A 23,214-nucleotide genomic window follows, 5' to 3' on the forward strand; every position below is an offset into this window, starting at 1 on the left:
AGGCGGGACGCCTGGTCCTCGTGCTGTGAGACCACCGGCTGCTCAAGCTGCAGGGACGCCTCAAGAGGGGCCGAGGCCTTGGACTTTGGTTCATGCGGGGCGACCCCTGAGGCCTCATGGGTGTCCCCCGCTGGCAGGACTGTAAAAAAAGTGAATATAGTCCGAATGTTCGTTTGTGGTTTTTTGTGGGGGTGTGTGTGTGTTGTTTTGTTAGTTTAGAGTGTACGGGCAGGCCTTGCAGGCCATGAGCCCAGGCCTTGTCTGAAGAAGAAGAAAGAAGAAAGAAGAAGAAATTCTGTATTTGAGTAGGAAGAGAGAATAAACAGTTAAATTAAGCCCTTTCTTCCTTAAATAGATGTTTGACTAGGCTGAAGCTCTCAACTGAACCCAAGGCCTAGCTTCCATTTTTTTCCTGTTATGTTTTCTTGGTAGTGGCATTGAAGAGTTTAGAGGTGAATTAGGGGAAAAAACAACTTACTGTATTGAGAAAGAAAGATTAATTCAACTAAGCATCAGTGAAACTGCAAACACCAGCAAGACTGAGAGAATTCCAGTGTCTGATGCCACAGAGGCATCTTCTGCCAAAATTCTTCTACAGAATATTATGTTAAAAGCATTGTAACATGAAAAAACTTCCCTTGCCAAATCATCACTCCCCTTGAACTGCTTCTACCCCAAGGATATTTATTCTTCGGTCTTTGAAAGCAGGAACCTTTTATATATTAACCCTTCCATGCGCATCACAGAATTTTCAATTCAACAGCATAAACAGGACCCATGGTGTGGCATAGCATGGTTCTTACTTTCTGTCTGATGATTTTTATGCAACAGTCATTTTTCGAAGCTGTGTATATAACAGTAGCACAGAATGAAAGTAGTGTCATGATTTATCTACAGTTAGGCCAGATACAGATGCTTTTACAGGTATAAGTAATCGGAAACCAGTCTATACCCAAAACAGAACAGAAGTTTGGCACATGGAAACTCGTTTAAAAATGGCAGAACCCAATCCAGGATTTGCCCTGCCCCCTCACTAAAGGGCCAATGTGTGTTCTGTTCACTACTATCCCAGGGGAATGAAGACAAGGAGATCCTCCCCACAGCAGGGCTCTACATGGAAACAACCCAACCCTTCAAGGAAAGCCCTGAAGGCAGGGCAAACTTATCTATTACAGGGCCAGAAGACACAAAGGAGCTGCACCGGGATGAGACACCCGTGCAGTTCACCAGCTGGCTCTGTGTACAGATAAAGATGGCATGGGCAGTTGACATCTCACTGAACGCTGCCTGGCTGAAATAAAAGCTGGCAGCAAAAAAGCAATGGGGGAGGCAAAGCCAGAAGTGGTGAAGGTGCTCCCCATGACGGACACAGGCTGTGCTGACCAGCATTGAGGGGCTGCAAGACAGACCCCTTGGAGGGGTTCACAAGCCCCTAAAAGACAAGGATGACGTCAAGGGACCCTGGGATCCACAGACGCTGGGGTCATGAGTGGGGACCGGCTGAGGCCCTACTCTCCTTTCCTTTTCTTTACTAGTTCATTAGTTAATAGCCTGGAGGGACCCTTGAGTGAAGGTCAGGGCCCTGGGGCAGCACTTGAGAGTCGAGAGTGGATAAGGGGGCACTACAGGGTGTAGCGCAGTTAAGGGAGACACAAAGGAACATCGGGGATGGCCTAGCATCCTAAACACCCTGCAGCTGGGTAAGGGCATCAAGGGCCCAGCAGGCAAGGAGGGTGCAAAAGCCAACACTAGAGGGTGAGCCCAGCAGATCCTCAAACAGCTGTCCTGAAGGCTAGTGCATGGCTGGGTTGTAGGGGAGCCCCAAGAATTCCTGCTAGCGAGCATGACCAAGCTGCAGGGGACCACTGGAGAGAACACCAAAAAAGTCATGGTAGGTGAGTTTCAGGGTTTCCCACAGGAAGAATGCAAGCTCCCACTGAGATCACAGGAGCAAGTGCTGCGGCCAAGCACAGATGCATGCTCCAAGGAAGCTAGGGAACGCCTCCTCAAGACCAGGTGGACACAACTACCAACTTAAACTATACCACTTATAGAAAACCATGCAACTTAAATCAATTCCACCTCAGGCTTTTTGATGGTCTGTACCTAGCCTTAGAGAAAGGTCAAAACACCAGAGTTCTCAATGTCCGAAATACAACCTTTAACATTTTACAAGGTAGCCTTATTTCTATGAAGGGCTGAATAAGAACCTAGGATATGAATACCCTGAAACTTGGGGTATTTAGACTCTGTATTTGAATTTTCTGGTTCATATATATTTTTATAGGAGTTTTCTTGAAATAAATTCATGAAGCCAACCAATGCTGCTGTGAACTAATATTGGCAATTGCATCAAGTCAAAAAGAATGCCCTTCAAGATTGAGTGCCTGAGCTAGAGGGCAGATTGCATCCCACTAAACTCAATTCCTTTTACCCTTGATGAATGGTACCACCTTCTTTATTTTGGTTTTATATCGTTATACCCACCTAGCCAGCTGAGGCCCATTTCAAACCCACTCATAATTGTTATCCATTTTTCATGGGGAACAGTGAGAAGTACATTATGAACTAAACACAGACTGCATCACTTTAAAAAAAAAAAATGACCTAAACATTCACATCCTGTTGTTCTCATTACCTGGTTTCTCCTCTTTCTTCAGATCAATACTTTTATGACACATGATTTATGACAAGTCGCAAGTATATACCCAACTTTGCCTATAAATGTGCAATGCAGTAAATTCTATTCTGACTATGACACTTATGTATTACCTAGGCAGACAGATTAACTGCTGAAAAACGTGTGACAATGTGTTATGTAACCAAAATATAAAGCTTATCTTCCTGATAAAGTTTCTTATACATATTGTTCATTTTAGGTTTATATAATACTGATTTGATAAAAGTAAACTCCCATTTTTAACTATTTACAGTGTTTTCTTTCACATGAAATTAATTCATTTTTACTGAAGGGCCTCTCACACTTAGCTTTTTAATATTTGTATTAGGAAAAAAAGTATCAAAGTATTATATTACCCTCACTCAAACTCTACTAAAAAAGAATGAATATAGAATTTGGGTACAGGAGGCCATACCATACACCTCATTTTTAAAATGACAAACCTCCTTCCAGCATATTATATAGTTCTAGCTTGCGGGTAAAGTTCTTGGTTGGTGTCAGTATTTTACACTCATGTGTAGACAGGTCTCACTTGCCCAGTCAGCATTTAATCAAGTGATAGATATTTGGGGGGAGAGAAGGAAGTTGCTTAGGGGGGGGGGGGGGGGGGGGGGGAGGTCTTCAGTTAACCTTTGCTGCTAGATTATCACTTGGCCTAATCATCTTCTGTTGTTCAACAGGTTTAAGTTTTCATTCTCTAAAGTTTGTATGCATATTCTAGCCTGCTGGACCTTCATCCTTTATCTGAAAAAAGTCACTTTCCAGCCAGGCAAACTATAAGAACAGAATCTCTCATGAGTCTTTCATCTCGCCTATTTCTACCAAACACCAGGAAATTTAGAGATGCACTAAATTTAGAAATAAGGGGAACATTTTTCAAAGCTGAGATAGAAGTTCACTTGAATACTTCTAATTCAGGTCAAAAGCTCAAGTCAGTTCTTATTTTATCTGAACTGGTTTGTTCATCTGTACTCCAAATTTCATAAGAACACATCAAACTATACCCCATTTCCAATATTATTAGATAAAAATCTACTGACAACACTAAAGCTTAATTTAGTCCCACAAATTCTCCTACTATCTGAAAGATGACAGTGCTGTCTGCCAGCTGCAGCCAGACATACCCATTCTGTAAGGAGATACTGAGTGAACATTTAGATTTCTCACAGTGGGGAAAAAAAAAAAATCTTCCTTGCAACTGCAAGTACACAGGCAGCTAGCCATTAAAGCCACTTAGGTTGATTATTTCAGCATAATCAGATTAATTAGAAGATGTGTTTTTTGTTTTTCTTCCTCCAAAATGTACTTTGTCTTCTACAATATATCATTCTGATATTATTTTAGCAATGAGGAAAGAGCTTCTAGGATAAAAATAGAAACTCATCTAAACCTTTTCATTTTTTAATAAATAATGTTTTATTTTTTTCTGATTCCATATCAGACTAACTGCAGCAACATGAAGAGTTTCACAGTTCTTATATTTGAAAAACAGGGGTAAATTAAGCATAGGAAAATTTAGGCTGAATAGGAGGGAAAGTTTCCTAAGGGTGACATCTATTATGCTCCAGAAGAGTCTTCCAAGGGAGAAAGTGGAAGTTCCATTGCTTGGGTTATTTAAATTTGGATTAGACGATGATGTAGGAAAGAGTCCAGCAACACAGTAAGAAATGACCCAAAACAGGTGCATCTCATCTTTAGTTTCTATGATTAATGTAACATCACATCATTTATCATGTTGTAATCTGCATTACAACACATTGTAAATACAACTGCACCACAACAAAGAGTTTAGGCCTGCCCATTTTAAAACTGATTGGAACCGATATTACTTTTTACTACAACCTTGTTAAAACTTTGCAACCCTTTAACATAACTGTACTTAAATCAGTTGACCTCTTCCTTAAACTGGTTCCATTTCAAGCTGGTAAATGACTGAATTAAGATGAATGGATTTAAACGTAAAAGAGTGAAACATCAATTCAAATTAATCTTTGTTAAGGATTTGAACCAGTTTAACTAAATAACTTTAATATTAATTTAGTTAAAACAGTTTTCTAGGAAATAGAGCCTTAAACTGCTGCAGTGAAACTGAGTCCTTGTTGTAAAACATTGTTTTTGAAAAAGTCTTCACTGTCAGCCAAATATTTGCTTGCACTGAAGTAAAGTAATCCTCATGCACTTAGAGCTAAGTAAAATTTCTCAGGCAAATCATTTATTCTACTCCAAAGAAAGGAGGCCAACGTCATCCAAAGCATTTTACAGATTTGTGATATGTTTGTCTAATTATTTTAGCTAAATAAAATTAGGAAAAGAGTCAATGGTCTGTGTCAAGTTTTTCTAAATGAAAGGCTTCAATTTCATTTGGAAGCATCTTGTTACTACACCTAGCATAATTGCATTTTAAAATGCCAACCCTCTGCCACCCTTGCTTCCTGCCCAAAGTATGAAACCTTTCGGTTTGGTGGTCCCACAAGTTGTTTCATTCAGCTTTCAGTGAATTTTTCAACTTTTAATTTAACTGAAAATAGAATTTCTATGTAACATCAACATACAATATTTTTTCACTTTTTCAGTTCAACCAGATAAGCTATGTAGACAATTGATTTTTGGTTAAATTGCAATAGAAAAAATGGTTTGCAATACCGACATCTCCAAATGGGCTGTGTATATGTCTACAACCCCTCCATTCTATTCAAATTTCATTCCTAAAACACAGACACACAAATATGGTTGTGGTAGCAGGGTGCACCCTTGGGGGCCGTAAGTGGTGGGGGCAGATCCCAACATTCCCGGAGATGGGAACAGGGAAACTGGTGTCACCGCAAACTTAGCTAGGAGGCAGTCTGGGGTGGAAAGAGAGCTGTGCAAGCCAGAGTGGCCCGGGACACCAGCAGGAGTGAGCCCTCTGACTCTGCCCCATGGCGAACAGGCAAGAGCAGTAATCAGATGCAAGTCGGGACACTGCAAACTTTGGTCCCAGAGCATGAGGGGCTCGCAGCTGGCAGCGACACATCCAGCCATATCCACCCCAGCCCCAATGTAGCCATCTGGGGCCCCAGGGCTGGTGTAGGAATCAAAGGAGTGGACCCAAGAGAAAAAGGGGCAGGAAAGCTGAATTCCCAAGCCTGTGCCCCATCCAGAGTCAAGGAGGAGGAGGTCCCTCAGGGCAACAGATGGACTGTAGCCCAGAACTGGTGGGGCACCATGAAGATCCACACAGTTGGTGAGTGGATGGGGTGTAGGGGAGGCAGAGCCCCGAGAACATCCACGGCAAACCCCTGTGAGTATCCCCATCTTTGGGCCTGGGGAAGGAACATCACTGAACACCTCCTTTTACAATTCCATCAAGTTGTGGCAGGTGAGTCGAGGGCCCAGACCATGGAGGAGGAGTATACTCACAAATGCCAGCTGGGGGCTGGTGTATGCAGTACTGAAAACCATGTAATTGCTATAAAGCCCTTGCTTTTTCATGATGTATAGCTCTGTACGGCTAGGGACATAAGTTACACATAAACCAGTTTAAGTGATCAGAAACTGGTTTAAACTTGTAACAGAACAGACATTCAGTGAACATAAACCAGTTTCAAAAACACCGAAACTGATTTAAGATAAATCTGGTTGAATGTAGTATCAGATTAAACTGATTTGGGTCAAATGAGTTTATGTAATGACTGTCCCAGACTCCTTGCTGGTTTAAGATGCATCAAACTCCCTCAGCATCCTGGCATGCTGTCTGGGCTGCGCAGGGCTCTCTGCTGCACTGCAGGGCTGTCCCCTCCCTTGTGCTCCCCGGGTGGAGCTCCGGCACAGACTGCAGGCACAGCAGGGTCAGCCTGGCTTCCCCTGGCCCTACCCCCCTCCACCTGCTGCTCACTGCTGAAGCAGGAATCCCCCCTCCCATCTCCCACAGAATGGACCCCAGCCCCATGAACCCTAGGCATGTGGTGCCGAGAGGTGTCTGTGTGTGTCTTGGATTTCACTGGGACAGGCAAACAGAACACTGACCACTTAGGGCATTTTGGAGCTAATCAACAGGCCAGTTGGTAAGCTATTTAAGAAGAGTTTTAACTAATGGAGAGCTATTATTTTGCTGATGAGGTATTAAACACTTATCAGCTTCCTGCTGGCTTGCTTGTCTGTCAGTTTGCTGCAGACAGTATAAAGAAGCAAGGAAGGAGATTGAAAAGCTCCACTAGGCCTGTGCAAAGCGGCTAGTATTTACTTCAGATTCAGCCGATTCGGAGGACAGCGATTTGATTTGGTGATTTGAATCACTGTCCCAAATCGATTTGGCCAAATCAGCCAGGCCCATCCCCTCCCCAGGTCCTCCCAACCTGGCAATGGCTACCCCACCCACCCCAGCTCCTAGTTCTTTGGAAAAAAAAAAAGCCCCAACTCACTGGGTGCTGCCTGGGAAGGGGGGTGATCCCTGCTGCCCCCCACTGCCCCACCCCACCCCTCACTGTCCCAGCTCCTCCCCATTGCTGCCCCACCCATCCCAGCTCTGGCCCTTTAAGGGAAAAAAAAAAACAAAAAAAAAAAACTATAAAAAACCCCCGAAATCACCAGTTCTTGACTGCGGGGGCTGGGGACATCCCCACTGCTCCCCCATTGCCCTGCGCTGTGTGTGGGGCTCTGCACAAGCCACCTGAAGCTCCAAGGCCACTGCAGAAACTGGTGAGTCCCAGGGGTTTTCTCGGATGTTTTTTCCTAAAAGGCCAGAGCTGAGGTGGGTGGGGCAGCTGTGGGGGGGTCAGGGGGTTCATGAAGAGCCCCCCATGCAGTGGGGGAGCAGCAGGGATCACCCCCCCCCCCCCCCCCACACCACCTACCCCCCCCCCCACCCAGTAGCACCTGAGCTTTTTTTTAAAGCACCGGGAGCTGGGGTGGGTGGGATGGGGGGACTGGGGAAGCAAGCAGGGGTCCCCCCCATGGTCCCGTCCCCCATCCTCCAGGTCCCCCTCTCTGCCCCCTTACTTACCAGCTCCAGGTCCCTGCTGCAGTGGGCAGGCACTATTCAAATCATCAAAGTTCTCCAAATCTTTTAAAAAATTCAGAGAGCTTTGAATTGATTTGGAACTTTTTATTGGTCCCCTGATTCAATTTGATTCAGATTTGGAGATTCAGTCTCTGAATTGGGCTGAATCTCCTCCAAATTGAATTACCACCCAAAGCTTTGCACACTCCTACTGCACACTCCCCGCTTGCCTTAGACTGCTAGCAGGGGGCTGGCAGCTAGCAACATTCCCACCCCTTGAGCAGCCAGCAGGGGAAAGCCTGGGATGCTTCAGGCAGACTTCCCTAATCAGAGGTGCTGCCAGAGCCTGGCCATACCCACCCCGCTAAGCTCAGCATTTTCCAGGGAAGGGATGGGTGCTCTAGCACCCCCTAGCTTCTAGCCTGAGCCACTACAGGCATGTGCCTGAATTTCCTCAATCCAGAGAGAATGTCTCTTCAGTTACAAACCAGTTCAGCCTACCCAGGTTAGACTAACCTGCAAAGACTGAATCAATACAGGCTCAGACTTTTTGAATGTCTGCCCCTAGTCTAGATGTATAGTCATGAATTTTATGTCTAAGTAGTGTTTTATTAAAAATGCTTTTTCAAATCAAAATGTTCCATGAAAACAAATAAGAGTTTCAATCAGCTCCCACCAAACTCAGCCATATTTCCCTTTGAGGTTGCCTGACAGAGTATTGGAAAGCCAGGCTTCTACTGTCTGGAGGTCCTATAAACCCCACTGAGACTTTGACATGCCCAGCTAGAGCCATAGGTCATGCAGTCTATCCCCACCTCATGGGGACAGTCCAATGAATCCCCAGGAATCAGGATCTGCCAGCTCATCCATTTCCTTTGGAGGAAAACAAGTATCATAGTGAAAGCAACTGATGTTTCCAAATTTTTCACAGGTTCTTTCCATGCCAAATTCCAAAACATCTACTTTGAATTCCATTTGGAACAAAAGCTTCATTGAAACATTCATATGTCTCCTGGGGAATAGACTGCGTTGCAGTTGACTTCATTGCGTGATGTTGAGTAAGTCACTCGGCTCTTCTGTGCCTGCATTCATGATTCACATACAGGGATGGGGTAGATCTAGTGGGAGTGCACTGGTGTCAACACCCCCCCCTTTCAGTTGAACACACTGTGTAAGCAGAAGCCAGGGTACTAATTTCAAAATCCTCAAAGCAGGTAAGGATTTCCCCCATCTTCCCCTCCATGTTCAGTGGCACATTCCCTCCCCTCTACTTATCATCCCTTGGCCCCCCCACCCATTGCTCCTGCTGTCTCTGGCTGTTCTGGGGGCATGAACAAGAGAGGAGCTATATCACTGGGCTCAGCCAGGAACAGCAACAGTAGCAGGTAGTTCCCTCCCTCTTGCCTAATCCCACTGTTGATGTTGCCTTCCAGCCCAGGAGCAGGCTCAGGGAAGGGAATCCACCGGCTGCTGCTGTTATCTTGAGATGAGCTTATCTCCACATGCAGCCTCACTGGAGAAAGGCAGGAGTGACTCCCATCTGTGTCAGCTGGGAACAGTGGCAGCAGTGAATGGGGGGAGGGGAAGGGAGGAAATATAAGGAGAAGGAAAAGAAGGAACCATTCTGCTGAGCATGAAGGGAAAAGGTGGGGGGGGAAGGGAAGATTCTTACCTGCTTGAGGAACTTAAAATAAGTGTCCCCCACTGCTGGTCCAGTGATACAATTTGTCTGATCTGCTGTGGTGGAGAGAAGGAAAGAGAGAGGCTGGGGTACAGCCACCCCTCCAGCGCAGGACAATGCTCCTGCACCTTAAGCATCCAAAATCCTGAAGTCATCCATGTATAGGTAGGATAACTCTTCCTTTACCCAATTTGTCCATATAGATCATAAATTCTTGAGAGACTCTTATTCAGCTTTTGCATACTGTGAAGCAAGAGAGGCCTTAAATCCTAGTCAAGGCTTTTGGGCATCAGCATACTAAGAAAATGAGATGAAATGCTAGTCCCTGTTCCAGATAGGAAAAGAAGGAGCTGCAATTAAATGATCTCTATCCAAACTCTAATGAGTGATAATTTACAGTTCTCCAAGTACAGAATGCAGGTTCTGTTTTTAGCACTGAATGTGAAAAAAGTAAGTACCCTAAGAAAATACAGAATAACAATACCAAGGGATTAAACTGAGTGAGACTTTTCTAGATTTACCGTTCAACACCAAAAGAGGGACAGCTTAAATTAAACCTAATTAATCAAACTAATGCACTTTGTCACAAGTAGGCTAGTTTTAGCTATTGCACACAGTTTCTCTGTTAATTGTCATGTATAAATGTTCATTAATATGCTGCCCTTGATGGTTCCAGTCTGTCCTAGCAGTGACATTCTCATTACAACCATGTTAGCTGCCATATTAAAAAAAAAAATCTGCCTCTTTTCTGACAACATTGCTATTCAGTGAGAGAGGAACACAAATAAGAACCCCACTGCAGCAGCTACTAGATATGATAGTTATCAGATTGGAAATGTCTTTTACAAGGCTCTGATACCAAGAACAAAACATCAGCAGGTCTCATGTGCTCCTGTAGAACTGATTACATTAGATAATTTTATCTTACTCACTGAGAGGCGGGAAAGGCTGGGTGTGATAAATGGCTATTGTTATACCATACCTGACCACTCTGGCACCTACCCAACCAAGCCTGATGATGATAATCAGGTAATGTCATTTGCATGATATCTGACAAAGGATAAGCCAGGTCCCACCCATCTGTTGGAAGGAAAACCCCCATCTGGTTGCTGTAATACCATGGAGTTACATTTTACTATTAAGAGAGAGCAAGAAAATGTTCAGAAACAGGGTTTTTACTATTATTATCATCATACTTACATGATGAAAGACAAGAAAGCAGCACTTGTGCTGAAGCAGATGGCAGTATTCTTCTGTACATTGCAGCCTGGAAAACATACACTGTTAAAAATGACAGTCTTCTCTATTGTTGCCAACATTTTCAGACTTTGATTCCTTATGCTGAGCACATGCATCTCCCTGCAACAGGGAACCCTAGGCCTGTTACCAAAAGACAGGTTGGCCCTGTAAGACCAGAACTTTCTGGACACAGCATGCTGGTAAGGTGGGGGTTAAAAGTTGAGCCTGGCCAGCTAGTCAGGTGACCAGAAGGGGGCAGGCCAGGACTATAAAAAACTTGGGCTGGGCAGCAGTAGGGGCTAGCAACCAAAGGGGAAAAAGTGAGTCCCAGAGCTCCATGGACAGGCTTGGTGAGTGGTCCAAAGGCTGGAGGAGGGGAACTATGAAGGACCCCAGAGCGATGGCAGCAACCCCCAGAAGAAGGACTGTAGCCAACGGTGGGAAGCAGAAGCGCAAACCCCTGCATAAATGTAAGCTGGTGTGCTGCCTTCCTTAATCACGTTCCTTTCGGTGGCTATTATTGCCCATGGATGGGACTGTTCATATTTATTTTTATTTATTTATTTATTTTAACAACACCGGTGGTGTGGGTGAGGCTCTTGGGGAAGGAGGCAGCCTCATTGGGACCCCACTACAACGTGGGGACCTGGCACCAGTGTAGCTGCAGCATTTGGGGTGCACTGACCCCAGCACCAGAGAAGGCACAGTATTCAGGGTACATAGGCCCTGACATTAGTATGGGCACAGGATTTTAGGGTGTACAGACCCAGGCACCAGAGGGCACGATCCTAAAAGGCCAGGGTGGTCTGGTGCACCTGAGGTGTGGTTTTGGGTTTCTTTTTTTAAGACTGGGACAGCATGGGTTCAGGGCTGTTCCCCAGCCTTGAACTTGCAGCCCCCTGGCTGTAGGGCTGGTGGCCGGGCCTCTGGGCCAGAGAGACTGGGCTCCAGATTGGAGCAGAAAGGAAGGCCATGAGCCTTAAGACAAGAAAAAAAGGCTAGAGCCTCAGAGTCCAACCCTGTTTGGTGGGTTTAGAAGGGGAGGCCTAGCTAGAGAAAGGCAGGGGTCAAGGCCCATGGAAGAGGAAGACCCCCAACGTATTAAATATAATGGGCAGTCTCCCGCTTACAAGAACATCAGTATAATAATTTTCCATCAAGACATGGCAGATGAGTAGAGAGTGGGACACAAGAAACCTTAAAGGGGACTCCAAGGGCACCCCACATAGGGCGCAGATAACAGGGAAGGTGGCACTGGGGAAGGCAACCTGTTACACTCCCCATCTACTGAAGCACCTAAATTATGGCCTGATATACAAGGTTACTGAGAACACACTGAAATTCTCTGTGGGCGATTTTAAAAAAAAGCAAAGGAATTTAAGACTACAAATCCTTTTGATTTTCAATGAGACTTGTGCTCCTAAAGTGCCCAACATGGGAAAGCCAACCAAAATTGCAGTTCATTTTTGTTATGTAGATAACAGTCTTAGTGAATGCAGCTGGAAAGTCATTCAAGTCATTTGTAGTTCATGGATGTGTTAGCTTGAAAATTCTGCCCTACACCTTCCTAACTAATGTCAAAAACCTACAATGTTGACTCCTCCTTGAAAACTCATATTCTCCCAACATGTATGCCTTCAACATTAAACTATACCAAACACATGCATTTCTGGCGGGAGTCATTTGCAGCTCCCAGCAGAGGCATACAACTGCTGCACGACAATTAGGAGATGGTACCATTGTCAATGTGTTTGTACAATGACTGTAAAATTAGCCTGCATTGCACCAAAACACATTCAGCATTAGCAAGAGCCTCCCAAGCCTAGCAGCCTATTGGGCTAGCATGCCTCAGGCACACCAGTGTCTGTAGCCAGTAACACACAAGGAGTGGCATGACTAGTGTCCCATCAAGCTTCTTTTCAGTTCTCAACTTAAATTACCAAGTGCCTATTTACAGCCCCAGGCAGTCTTTGGCAAGAGTCTGAAGTGGCTTTGAACTCAAGCTTCCAGAACCACGGCACACTATTTTAATTGCTCTTCCTCTGGAACCAGCCCCATCCTTAACTACTGAATGTGTGTACAAATATATTGCATGAGCATTTTTTAAAAGAAAACTGCAGAACATGCCTATTCTTCTAAAAAGAAAAGCCCTCTTATACTGCATGCTTATGTATGTGCCAAATATATACATACATATATGGAAATAATAAAAATTATGAGAACTACAAAAGCATCTAAGATCAGCTCCCTATGGTGCTAGGCATTGTACAAACACACAAAGTAAAAAACAAACAGTTCTGCCTCAAAAATGTTGGAGATGCAACGTTTGGAATCTGGCTGATGCACATTTTATAGAGGTTGCAAATATTTTAAAGCAGGAAGGAAAATCCTGAGCTAATATTGCTAGCTCATCAAATCTAATTGGTACAAAAAGGATACACAAGTCATGGAAAGCAGGCTCTTACTTGGAAACAAAGGATCCTAGGAAGTACATCAGAGTCACAGCAACAAGGATAGCAAAAGCGACCAACAGAGCTAGGAAAAAACCCAACAAAACACTAACATTAGTTTCTAGGGGATATGGATGTTGTACCTCTACCCACCCCCCTTCCCTGTAACCACTCAAAAGATTAAAGTAGCCCTGCACCATGCACTGGCTCCCTGAAAAGTGGTACTGATAGTTGGGTATAAGGAACTGGCAATGCTTCACCTGAGAACTACATACCATTGCAGGCAAACAAACCCCTCCAGAATGGAAAAGTTGAGAACCTCTTCAACGAAGTAATATGCAATTCCAAAGTAACAAAAGTATGCCTCTTAAAGTACATGATTAAACTCTGAAAAGTCAGAGAGCGCCAAATATTGCAAATGGAGCCTTAACTCTGCCTTACAGTACATTACAATCCTAAGCATTTTAATGTATGTTAACTGCAGCTGCTTCATTTGCTTCATCTAAGTTACAATTTCACAAGTTGAGGAACTGGTACATTGTCTTAAACCAGGGGTGTCAAACTCACCCTACCCCCAGATCCAGGCCACAAGTTGTATGTTTGACATCCATCTTAAACTATATGAACTGCCTTTCACAAAGAGAAATGTCACATATAGGGTCTGCAGCCACTGTTTAGCTCATTAATATTCATTTCTATTATGGTATACATAAAGTCTCTAGTCATGTTGCTCGGTATCATACAGTAACCAGAAAACATCCTCCTTACCCCCAAAAAGTTATCCTCTTTTTTTGCCCAGCTCTGTTTTTTCTCTACAATGGTTCTGTGGGTGCCTTGGATTTGATTTATTTTTAAGCTTGTAGGTATCCTTATTGTCTTAATCCACAATGCCATGAGTAACTATTTCCTGTGTAACTGCATTCAACGGACAAAACTGATCAGCTGCAGCATTTTATAGCTGTTGAACTCAGCCAACAAGCAGTATCAGTTCATCAATTGTATCATGAAAGATGCAAGTACTAGCAAATATAATGCCATTGGAACACTTTCAGCAAAATTAATAACTCTTATGAATGTCTTGAGGCTTAAGGCTAAAAGATACAAGTCCAGAATTTATTTACTGTGATAGTAGCTCAAACCTTGCAAAAGGGGCCACTTTTATGGAAGTATGAACCAATTGCTGGATCCTAATTGCAGCATATAGTGTCATAAATGCTCTTGTAAGTTCTGTAGATTTGTGTCCATACAAAAGTTCCATCATCCTTTGCAAATTGATTCACAAGGTGAGACACAAAACTTCTGGAAAAGCAAGTACAGGACCTGTGAATGTAACAAAGCATTTTCTTGTCATTTGTTACATGCTATCAGTTTACCAGAACAAGAAGTGGCAGATGCTCAAGTGAAGATCTTGTGTTCACAGGCTTCTCTATACCGGCTTTTTGTTTCTTGTATGGGTAAAGCTACACCAGTGCAAACCCCCTAACATAAAAGTTGAATGAGCAGAAAAATGTCATTTGCCTTGGTTCAGCGAGACAAAATACAAAGGAAAGGTGGGACAAGTACTTTTTATTTTCACATCTCAGAATGCCTTGGTGGTACACAGCATGATATTGTTTTCAAAATATCCAAAATGAGTTGATTCACAAGGATATCATGATGCCACTCTTTACATTTGTGCTCGGTGGGTACAAGATGCCGCCAGATCACAACGGTAATATTTTACACTTGACTCGCATACAAATAAATACACAAGACCTAAGGCAACAGAGAAGTCCAAATGAGTGAGCTAAACAAACAAGATGGTAAAATCTACAAAGAAAATAAAGCAAGTAGAAAAGAGAACTACAAAGAAAAGGAGAAAAGTGGTTCCTATGAATTCAACTCACCTGCCATCAGGACCAGAATTTAAATTTTTTTACTGTATGTAATATATCCATGTGCAATCCATTAATTCAACCCATATTTGCCATAAATCCATATATGAGCAGCGTTTAGTTTATTATAAACCTCTTGCTAAAGCAGCAGCTAGATACTGACAAATGAGCCCTAAGAGAAAAGCAAAACTGCTCGTTTCCAAACACAGAGGTTGTTCTTTTGATTGTAAAAGATGGAATGAATGGGAAGCCAGACCAGAGTGCATATCAATTTCTTCTAAACCTTTTAAAATAGAAAACTACCTTACATACTTGAAGGTCTCCACACCCCAATACTCTCACACTGTTAATGCATTTAGCAACACAACTATCCCTCTGAAGTAGGAATATGCTATTATCCACATGTTTCAAGTGGGGAATTGAGGCAAAGAGACTAAGGGACTTATCGAAAGCTGTACAGAAAGCATAGCAGGGATCTGAACATAAGTTTCTTCTAATGATTTAATCACAGAACCAGCCATCTGTTTTATGGGGAAAAAATTAAAAGGTCTAAAATAAGAACAGAGGGACTAAAGACAATAGGCACTATGTGCCTCTGGCTCATTTTCCTACCAGATCTATCCTGTCTAGATTGCATTGCATTACTTGTGACTTACGCTTCTTTAACTTGTGAAATAAATACCGCAATGGCAACAATACTTCCTGCTCCTATTTATGCATTTCCAAAAGAAAGGAAGCACAAATTAGCATGGGTAAAATAAAATCTCATAAACCTTCACTAAGAGGTATAGATCTATATCTGGCAGGTATGTTTTGAAAAAGTTCAGTTATATGTACCATAAATGTGTGTGCGCTTCTTGACTCTTTTGGCTGGCTCAAGAAGCACTGTGAACCCTCTGGGAAAGCCTATTCTGAAATTTAGAAACTTTTAAACTTTCAACTTGATTGCATGGACTCAGTGCCATTTGGAAAAGATATCCAAAGGGAACCCAATCCTTCAGCTTTTGAAATTTTGATCTGCTCAGCTAATATCCTCAATAATTAACTCAAGCCTTCCTTTGGCTGGTAGCAGTACAAAGATATTTCTAAATGCAAGTATATAAAGGTAGGTTTAATGATATAAAGGCAGGCAACTTAACACATGGATGTAGACAGAAATTCATAGATGCTAGGGTTGAAAGGGACCTCAATAGATCATCGAGTCCGACCCCCTGCATAGGCAGGGAAGAGTGCTGGGGTTAGATGACCCCAGCTAGATGCCTATCCAACCTCCTCTTGAAGACCCCCAGGGTAGGGGATAGCACCACCTCCCTTGGGAGCCCATTCCAGACCTTGGCCACTCGAACTGTGAAGAAGTTATTTCTAATGTCCAGTCTAAATCTGCTGTCTGCTAGCTTGTGGCCATTATTTCTTGTAACCCCTGGGGGTGCCTTGGTGAATAAAACCTCACCAATTCCCTTCTGTGCTCTCGTGATGAACTTATAGGCAGCCACAAGGTCGCCTCTCAACCTTCTCTTGCGGAGGCTGAAGAGGTCCAGATGCCCCAGTCTCTCCTCATAGGGCTTGGACATGTATCTGTGTAATAGCACCAGTGGAAGGAAAGAAAGAAACCACCCCCACAAACCTAGCAGGGAAACCTAAATGAATCATGCACTCCTAATACAGCAGGTAGCTACATAAGGGAAGTGTGTGCCAACCTTACACTGGGCGCACAGGCCAAAGCCTTCGATGGTTTTACATCTACCTGACATATGCTGTATTTGAGCTATATATTTCTTCACAATGTTATATGGCGGGTGTTACTCCACAAAAATGAGATGTACCTCATCAAAATAAAATAATGCAGTAAGTCAGGCTGTACAGTCTTCAAACAGATCAGTAATGCAAAAGGTATATTTAAAAAGATACATTGGGATACTAGAAATCTGTAGGTTTATTCTCCTTGTCACTTGCACAAGTATATCTAGAAGCAACCCCACTGATTGCAGCTCAGCCCCCCTGTAAAAATATTCTCTTTCTGCCTATGCAACTATCAAATAGAAGGGCTCCCGGCAGCTCCTCTACTGGCAGCATCACTAACTAACGTAAACAGAAATACTTGATACACATGCCAGATGGACTCAGCAAAGATCTGGTTGCTAAAGTGAGGATTTGTATTGGGCGATATTGGAAATTCCAGTTAATAGAGTGTTCTGCTTAGTAAAATGCCAGTTAACACAAACTTTTACTGTACAAAGATATTTAAATCCTGATTTATTTGATATCTGATGCAAGAACTTTGGAAGTTTAGTAATGGCAGCACTGATCTCTGGATCCTGGGCATTATATTATGTGACTGGAGATGCTACAGCTACATAGGATTAAGCTTTCCTTGTTTTGATCGTGAAGGCAAGGGAAAAACACTGAGAACTTAATTCTCAACACAGGGAAAGGGGGACACTGCCATTTAGAGGGAACATTTGAATTAGAAGGGTATTTTTAACTTTATGTATTCCTTGGTTGATATGGATTCATGCTTTCCTGATTCAGTGAGCACTTAGCACAGCACATCTTAGAGTGAAGACAGTTAAGGGCAACAGAACCTTGTCTATGTTATTCTAATTTAAAATCATACATCTCTCAGTCTGATTCTTAGTACACGAGGGGTTTGTAATTAGTGATATGGAAAGTCTGTAAAGATGTAGCTTTGTACCTAGGATTAAACTGAAAGTGTTACTCGTTTGTTAATTGAAGATGTTTGTATCAACTAAAAGGTGTTTGTATCAACTAAAAATTGTATTCAGGGTGTTTGTATTAACTAAGAAAGACGGGGCGTGGCCCCATGTAATTTGCTTGACTCAGAACTCGAGACAATTCTCCTGAACTCAGAATATTATGAGAAGTGTATGTTCTTTCTGAAAGGCCAGGGCCCCAACTGAGAAGTCCAGAAGGTTATTACTTGATAAATGGGTGAATGATGGTATTTAATACATTTCACAAGCAATAAGTATATAAATTGTTGTCAAAGCACTATTTTAGAAGCATTCACTAACAAGGTATGTTCAAACATCACCTCCACAATAACCTATTGCTTATATTAAATATTACTAATTAGTACCACTACTTACAAATTATCAGTACAATGAGCTCAGTTTTATGCCTGACCTCACTGTCAGTTGCTGTGATATAAATCTGAATTAATAAATCTGGGGGGAAATCATTACATACATTAGGTGGGGGGATACATACATTAAGCGTGTATCACTGTGGTCAGCCCAGTAAAAACTTTGTTTTTTGATCATCATTGCAAAATAAAACGTAACAAAATGTTAGGATCCATGAGAAATGTTAATGAACATAATACTGAAATATTGAGTGGAGGATTCTTCCTCCTTTGTAAAACAGTTTTATAAAGACTTGAATGTTGGGTGATGATGTAATTCAACATCTCAGTACCCTAACATTTGTTCCTGGTCACTTTAGATTGACTGAATCTGTGCCTGTGCAGAATAATGTTAAAGAATAACCATTTATCTCATAATCTGTGATTTTTTTTTTTTTTTTTTAGTCTTCTAAATCCAGGTGTGGGCAAATCTAGGCTGGAACAAATATTTCTAGAGTACCTAGACTGAAATTGCCAATTAACTGAAGTTACCCAATTGATTGTAAATCTGCTAGCTTGAGTTAAAGGCAACAAAATAACTAATGTAAAAAAACAATTTTTAACAGAAATACCAATACTATGACATAATATGTTACTATAACATTGCTCATGCTGTTTTGCTTTATTCGATAAACATTTATCAGACTTTTTAGTTTGTTCTTTAATAAAAAAGTTGTTGGGGTGTTAAAAAAATTAATCACAAAGCTTATAATTAATCTATAGAAACTCAATCGATGCACCTGTCATAGGACAGGAGCTTAGTAGGACTAAACTTTCAAATGGACAAGAAGAACGTGCAGTCTCATTAGACGGGGTTTTAAAAATATAACACAATATCTCTGTTATTAAAATAAGTGCCACAATATGGTCTCTGCTGTATAATACAAGGTAATTACAGTGGTTAAATGAAAAAAGAACACACCACACACTCGAGGAACATGAATGTTTTGATTAACTCACCAATGTTCTCATTTAAATTTTAGCCATTCTATAATACTCTGCTGCAAAACAGCACAAATGCCAACAGCATAAGAACTAAATCCAATGCCCTAGAAATAATGATCACTTCACTGCTGATGTTCCACTTCTTAAATGAAGAGCTCAACTGTGAGGCAGCCTTGACGCAACCTTTCCATTTTCTTACCTACAAAGCTCTTTATTTACCTCACAGGGATACAGTAATTCAGTGATGGGGATTATTTTACTAAGGATTGTACAGCATGGTGTACAGCATTTTGAAATGCTACACAGAAGTGAAGTATTATTAATATTATTGCCGCAGCAGTACATTGTGCCTCAGAGTGCACAGTCAAAGGTAGGGGAGTTCTAGTTTTACCTATTATTTTCTTAAAGGAATCAGTTTTTCAACAGTCTGAATCTAACCAGCAGTTTTACTAACGATATACGTTTACGTAGTTGTAGCAGACCTTGCTGACCATCCATCTTTGCATCTCTCCCACACTACTATTTTCTGTAGTACTGTAACAAGGGGCCTTTCCGGGGCCGATTAAGAGTTGGCCCACCCACTTGTTCCCGAGCTAACCGCCTGCCTCTCTTTCCTGCTATGCCTTGTTGTTCAATAATTGGTGGCTTAATTAGGCGGGAAACTGTCCTTTTTGTGGCCCTATTCTCCTGGGCCTACATATGCAGCTCCAACCACCCCTGTACTGCATCCTAAGCCTTGCAGATGATCCACACATACAAGATGTTCCCTCATACCATGACTGGCTCTCACAGGTACTCCCACTCCCTCCCTGGAGCAATAGGTCATTGTGGTCTCCCTTCCTGTAATTTTTGACCCACACTCAGCCTCCTTGTGGTAGAAGACTTATCGGGGTCAGGACTCACCCCTAGCTTCCTGGCTGAGCCCCACTGTTTGGCCTCAGGCCCAACTATGGCCTCAGACATCCGAAAACATACCTTGGCCTACTCCACACAAATGGGGTTCCTACTATACCCACTCTAGGGCCTCTACGCCATGCCCCACCCTGAAGTCTTCTCATCATCTTCACAATAACTACTCAACTACTCACCCTTGCACTGCCCTTCAGGCTTATTCCCAGTTCAGCCCTACTCAATGCGCCCCTGGGACTGTCCTTCAGGCCTACTCAGCCCCCTTCACACACAGCCCTTCAGACCTACTCCCATTCAACCCTACTCTGGGCGGGGCCACCTACATCCCTGCCTTCTCAGGGCCTTCACAATGATCCCCAACCAGGGGCCTCCGGGGTCTTCCTTCCCTGTGGGCTCTGGTGGCCACAGCCATGTCTGGCCCCCACTCCTCTCTTGGGGTCTTTCACCCCTAGGGCTCTGGTGGCCATTCCCATGCCTGGCCCTCATACCCACCGAATTGTGAGGGCTAGGGGTTAAGGCGCCCTGACCTGGCTTTCACCAGGGTGGTAACTGGCCTGGCATTTCCTGGGGACTCCTGCACCTCCAGGAGTCCCACCAGGCCACCCTTCCCTGTCAGGGTGCATTTTTAGGTCATCCACAGGCCCAAGAGCCTCCTGCTCTTACCTTCTAGGTCTTCCTGCTGCAGCTCAGCCAGGCGATTTTTCCGCCTGGGCCACCAGTAGCAAACTGCAGTCTTTATATCCCTTGTTCTCAAAATGGCTACCACCATCAGCCACCTGCTAGCTGCCTGACTCTACCCTTAAAGTGGCAGGTACCTAAAGGTGCATTGCCACAAATACTATTAATACCTAGACAAACTTGATGTTCTTTGAAGTCTCTTGCAAACCTCTTGGGGGTAATCTTTTCTATTTCCCCTGGTTCAAAGAGATTTGGCCTTGTCTATTTAAATGATTTTTACATAGTTATGATGATAAGCTTCTATAAGCTTGCAAAATTTATATGTATGCTTCAATTTATTAAGTCAATGGGACCATTCAGATGCTTAAAGTTAAGCATCTGAATAAGTGCTTGCAGGAAGGAGACCTTAAAGAAGAGGCTTTCCAAAATCCCTCTAAATTAGCCTACCCTCTCCTCTTAGGAATTTGATTTGCAGCCAAACTCTCTTGACTGAGAATGTGTTATGTTCAGTTCTCACATGTTTTATCCCAAGCCTTATAAGCTGTTTGTCCCAAAGGAGCACAGCTGTTTTGGTGAGATCTATTGTGAAGTACTGAATTTTGCATTAAGAGAACAAAATAAAAAAAGCAAGGGCATATTACAAACTATTGAATTAGTTTCTAAACTGTTATTTAGTTTTAATATCCTATGTGAAAATAGAACAAAGCTGTGACAAGCTTTAAGTTTAAAAGCAACAATTTTAATGATAAACGTTTTCTTTATTTTAACATTGTCACTTGGTCTCTTTGTTCTGGCCTCTGCAAATAACAATGCCTGATAAAAGGGAAATGTTCATTTGCTACAGGACTGCAAGGAATGCAACTCTAGACCAATTAGCATTTGTATTATCATTTCAGGAAGTGATTTATAACCCTGGCTGCATTTTGAGCTATCTTTTGGAGAGATTAAGTTCAGACCTTTTATTCCTCTGTCAACTCAAATTTGTCTGCATGGGAAGTTACTGGAAAAGATGGCTCAACATTAATTTCAATTACAGCAGGGTGAAAGCCCATTCATAAATATTGCCTTCGACAGGCTTCATTTTTGCTTCTTGAAGAGTATCTTGGGTAGCCACTACAAACACTCTATTCAAGATGAAAGGGCTTAAATCTTTGCAGCATGACTACTGCTCAGAAATCAGTAGTCCTGGAGAATGGGACTTGTTTACATTTTTTTTTTTTAAGTGTTTAGGCCACACACAGACTCCAAATAAGGTTTCATTATATTAAAGCCTTTTGCAGAAACCCCACTCCCTGTGTACATAAGCACTTCTTAAAAAGAGAAGGAGACATTCTGAAAGACAAATGTCATGGCTAGTTTTGTGGTACCTAATGACAGATTTAAAAAAGGCAGTACACATCTAATGTTTCTTTCTTTTGCTAGTTCCTATAGAAAAGCAGATTAGATTTTGGTCCCCAAACTTTAATAGTGGTCTTAAATCCTTGGGGGGGGTGGGGAAGTGAAGTAGCTTACTTGGCATAAATTTCAAATTGCTATAATAATAATTTTATTGTGATATGGAACATTCTCCTCCTGAAAATTCAAAAAGGCTTCAAAGTAGGTATAATGTGTGTAAAAATAACAGATTTACAATAATTTCTCCTGGAAGGTAATAACAGAAAGCATACCATGAAAGTTAGTTTCACTGTCTGAAAATAAATGGGATCCATTTATCTACAGCACTTTATATGTTTTCACTTACCATATTATTCAAGTAGTCTCCAAACATTAAATATATTTAACACTAACCCATGAGGTACAGAAGTGCTGCTTTACCCATCTTACAGACTGGCAATTGAGAGAGAGAAGCTAGATGATTTGAAAATGATCACAAACAAAGTCAGTAGCAAGCAGGGAAATGAACCCAGTGTATCCCAGGTGCAGGTCTCAACTCCCAGGTCTTAATTCTTCTCCCTAGCTGCATAACATCTAGGTCTTCCCATCTGTAGCTTTTGTTGTGTTTGTCCTTGTTTCCTGCCTGTCCTCAGTCTCCTTTTAGGCTGTGCTGACTCTATTGACCTTAATTTGGTCACAGACTCTAAAAATGTCTACTTTTCCAATTGGAAAAAATGGAGTATGCCTAGGGAATACCACTCTACCAATCAGCCTCTATTGTACAGCAATAAGTGCCTAACCCCTGGCCCATGGGCCAGATCCTGACCATGGCGCCATTTCATCCAGTCTGCTGGGCTCCTCATGGGTCCAAAAATTTGGTGATAGGAGACCAGTGGCCCTGCTCCCCTCATCCAGCAACAAAATTTCCTGACCCATGGAGAGCTCTGGGTGCTGCATTAGGCACCCAATCCCAAAGTGCAGGGCCAAGCAGAGGTAGCACTGGGCTTCAGGGCCCAATCCCAATGCTTTGGCAACTGGAAGGGGTAAACTGACCACCTTTTCGAAATGAAAAGGTAGGACAAATGCCCCACCTCTCCTCCTTCTGCCTCTACTGGGGGCACAGCCAAAGCAGAACTGAATGGAGTTGGAGAGATGCAAGCTACCTGCTGCAGGCTCAGGGCTCCCCACTCTGCTGCCTTTCCCTTGGGACCCCCATGCCAGCTGTGCACCCCCGCCCACCCAGCAGCAGGCACAACTCCACACT

General features: G+C 42.8%; 1 protein-coding gene across 1 annotated transcript in view; it reads right to left on the minus strand.

Annotated features, from left to right (window-relative positions):
- The window catches only part of LOC102367842 (heparan-alpha-glucosaminide N-acetyltransferase-like), a 349,117-nt gene that overhangs the window by 218,088 nt on the left and 107,815 nt on the right, over nt 1–23,214 (minus strand). Inside the window, exons 4-5 of the mRNA XM_025197703.1 lie at nt 13,044–13,113; nt 10,540–10,606 (exon numbers count right to left, since the gene is read on the minus strand). Coding sequence (XP_025053488.1) covers nt 10,540–10,606; nt 13,044–13,113 — 137 coding nt within the window. The remainder of the gene's footprint in view (nt 1–10,539; nt 10,607–13,043; nt 13,114–23,214) is intronic.

Source organism: Alligator sinensis, unplaced genomic scaffold, assembly GCF_000455745.1.
Source record: "Alligator sinensis unplaced genomic scaffold, ASM45574v1 scaffold188_1, whole genome shotgun sequence".
Lineage (NCBI taxonomy): Eukaryota > Metazoa > Chordata > Crocodylia > Alligatoridae > Alligator > Alligator sinensis.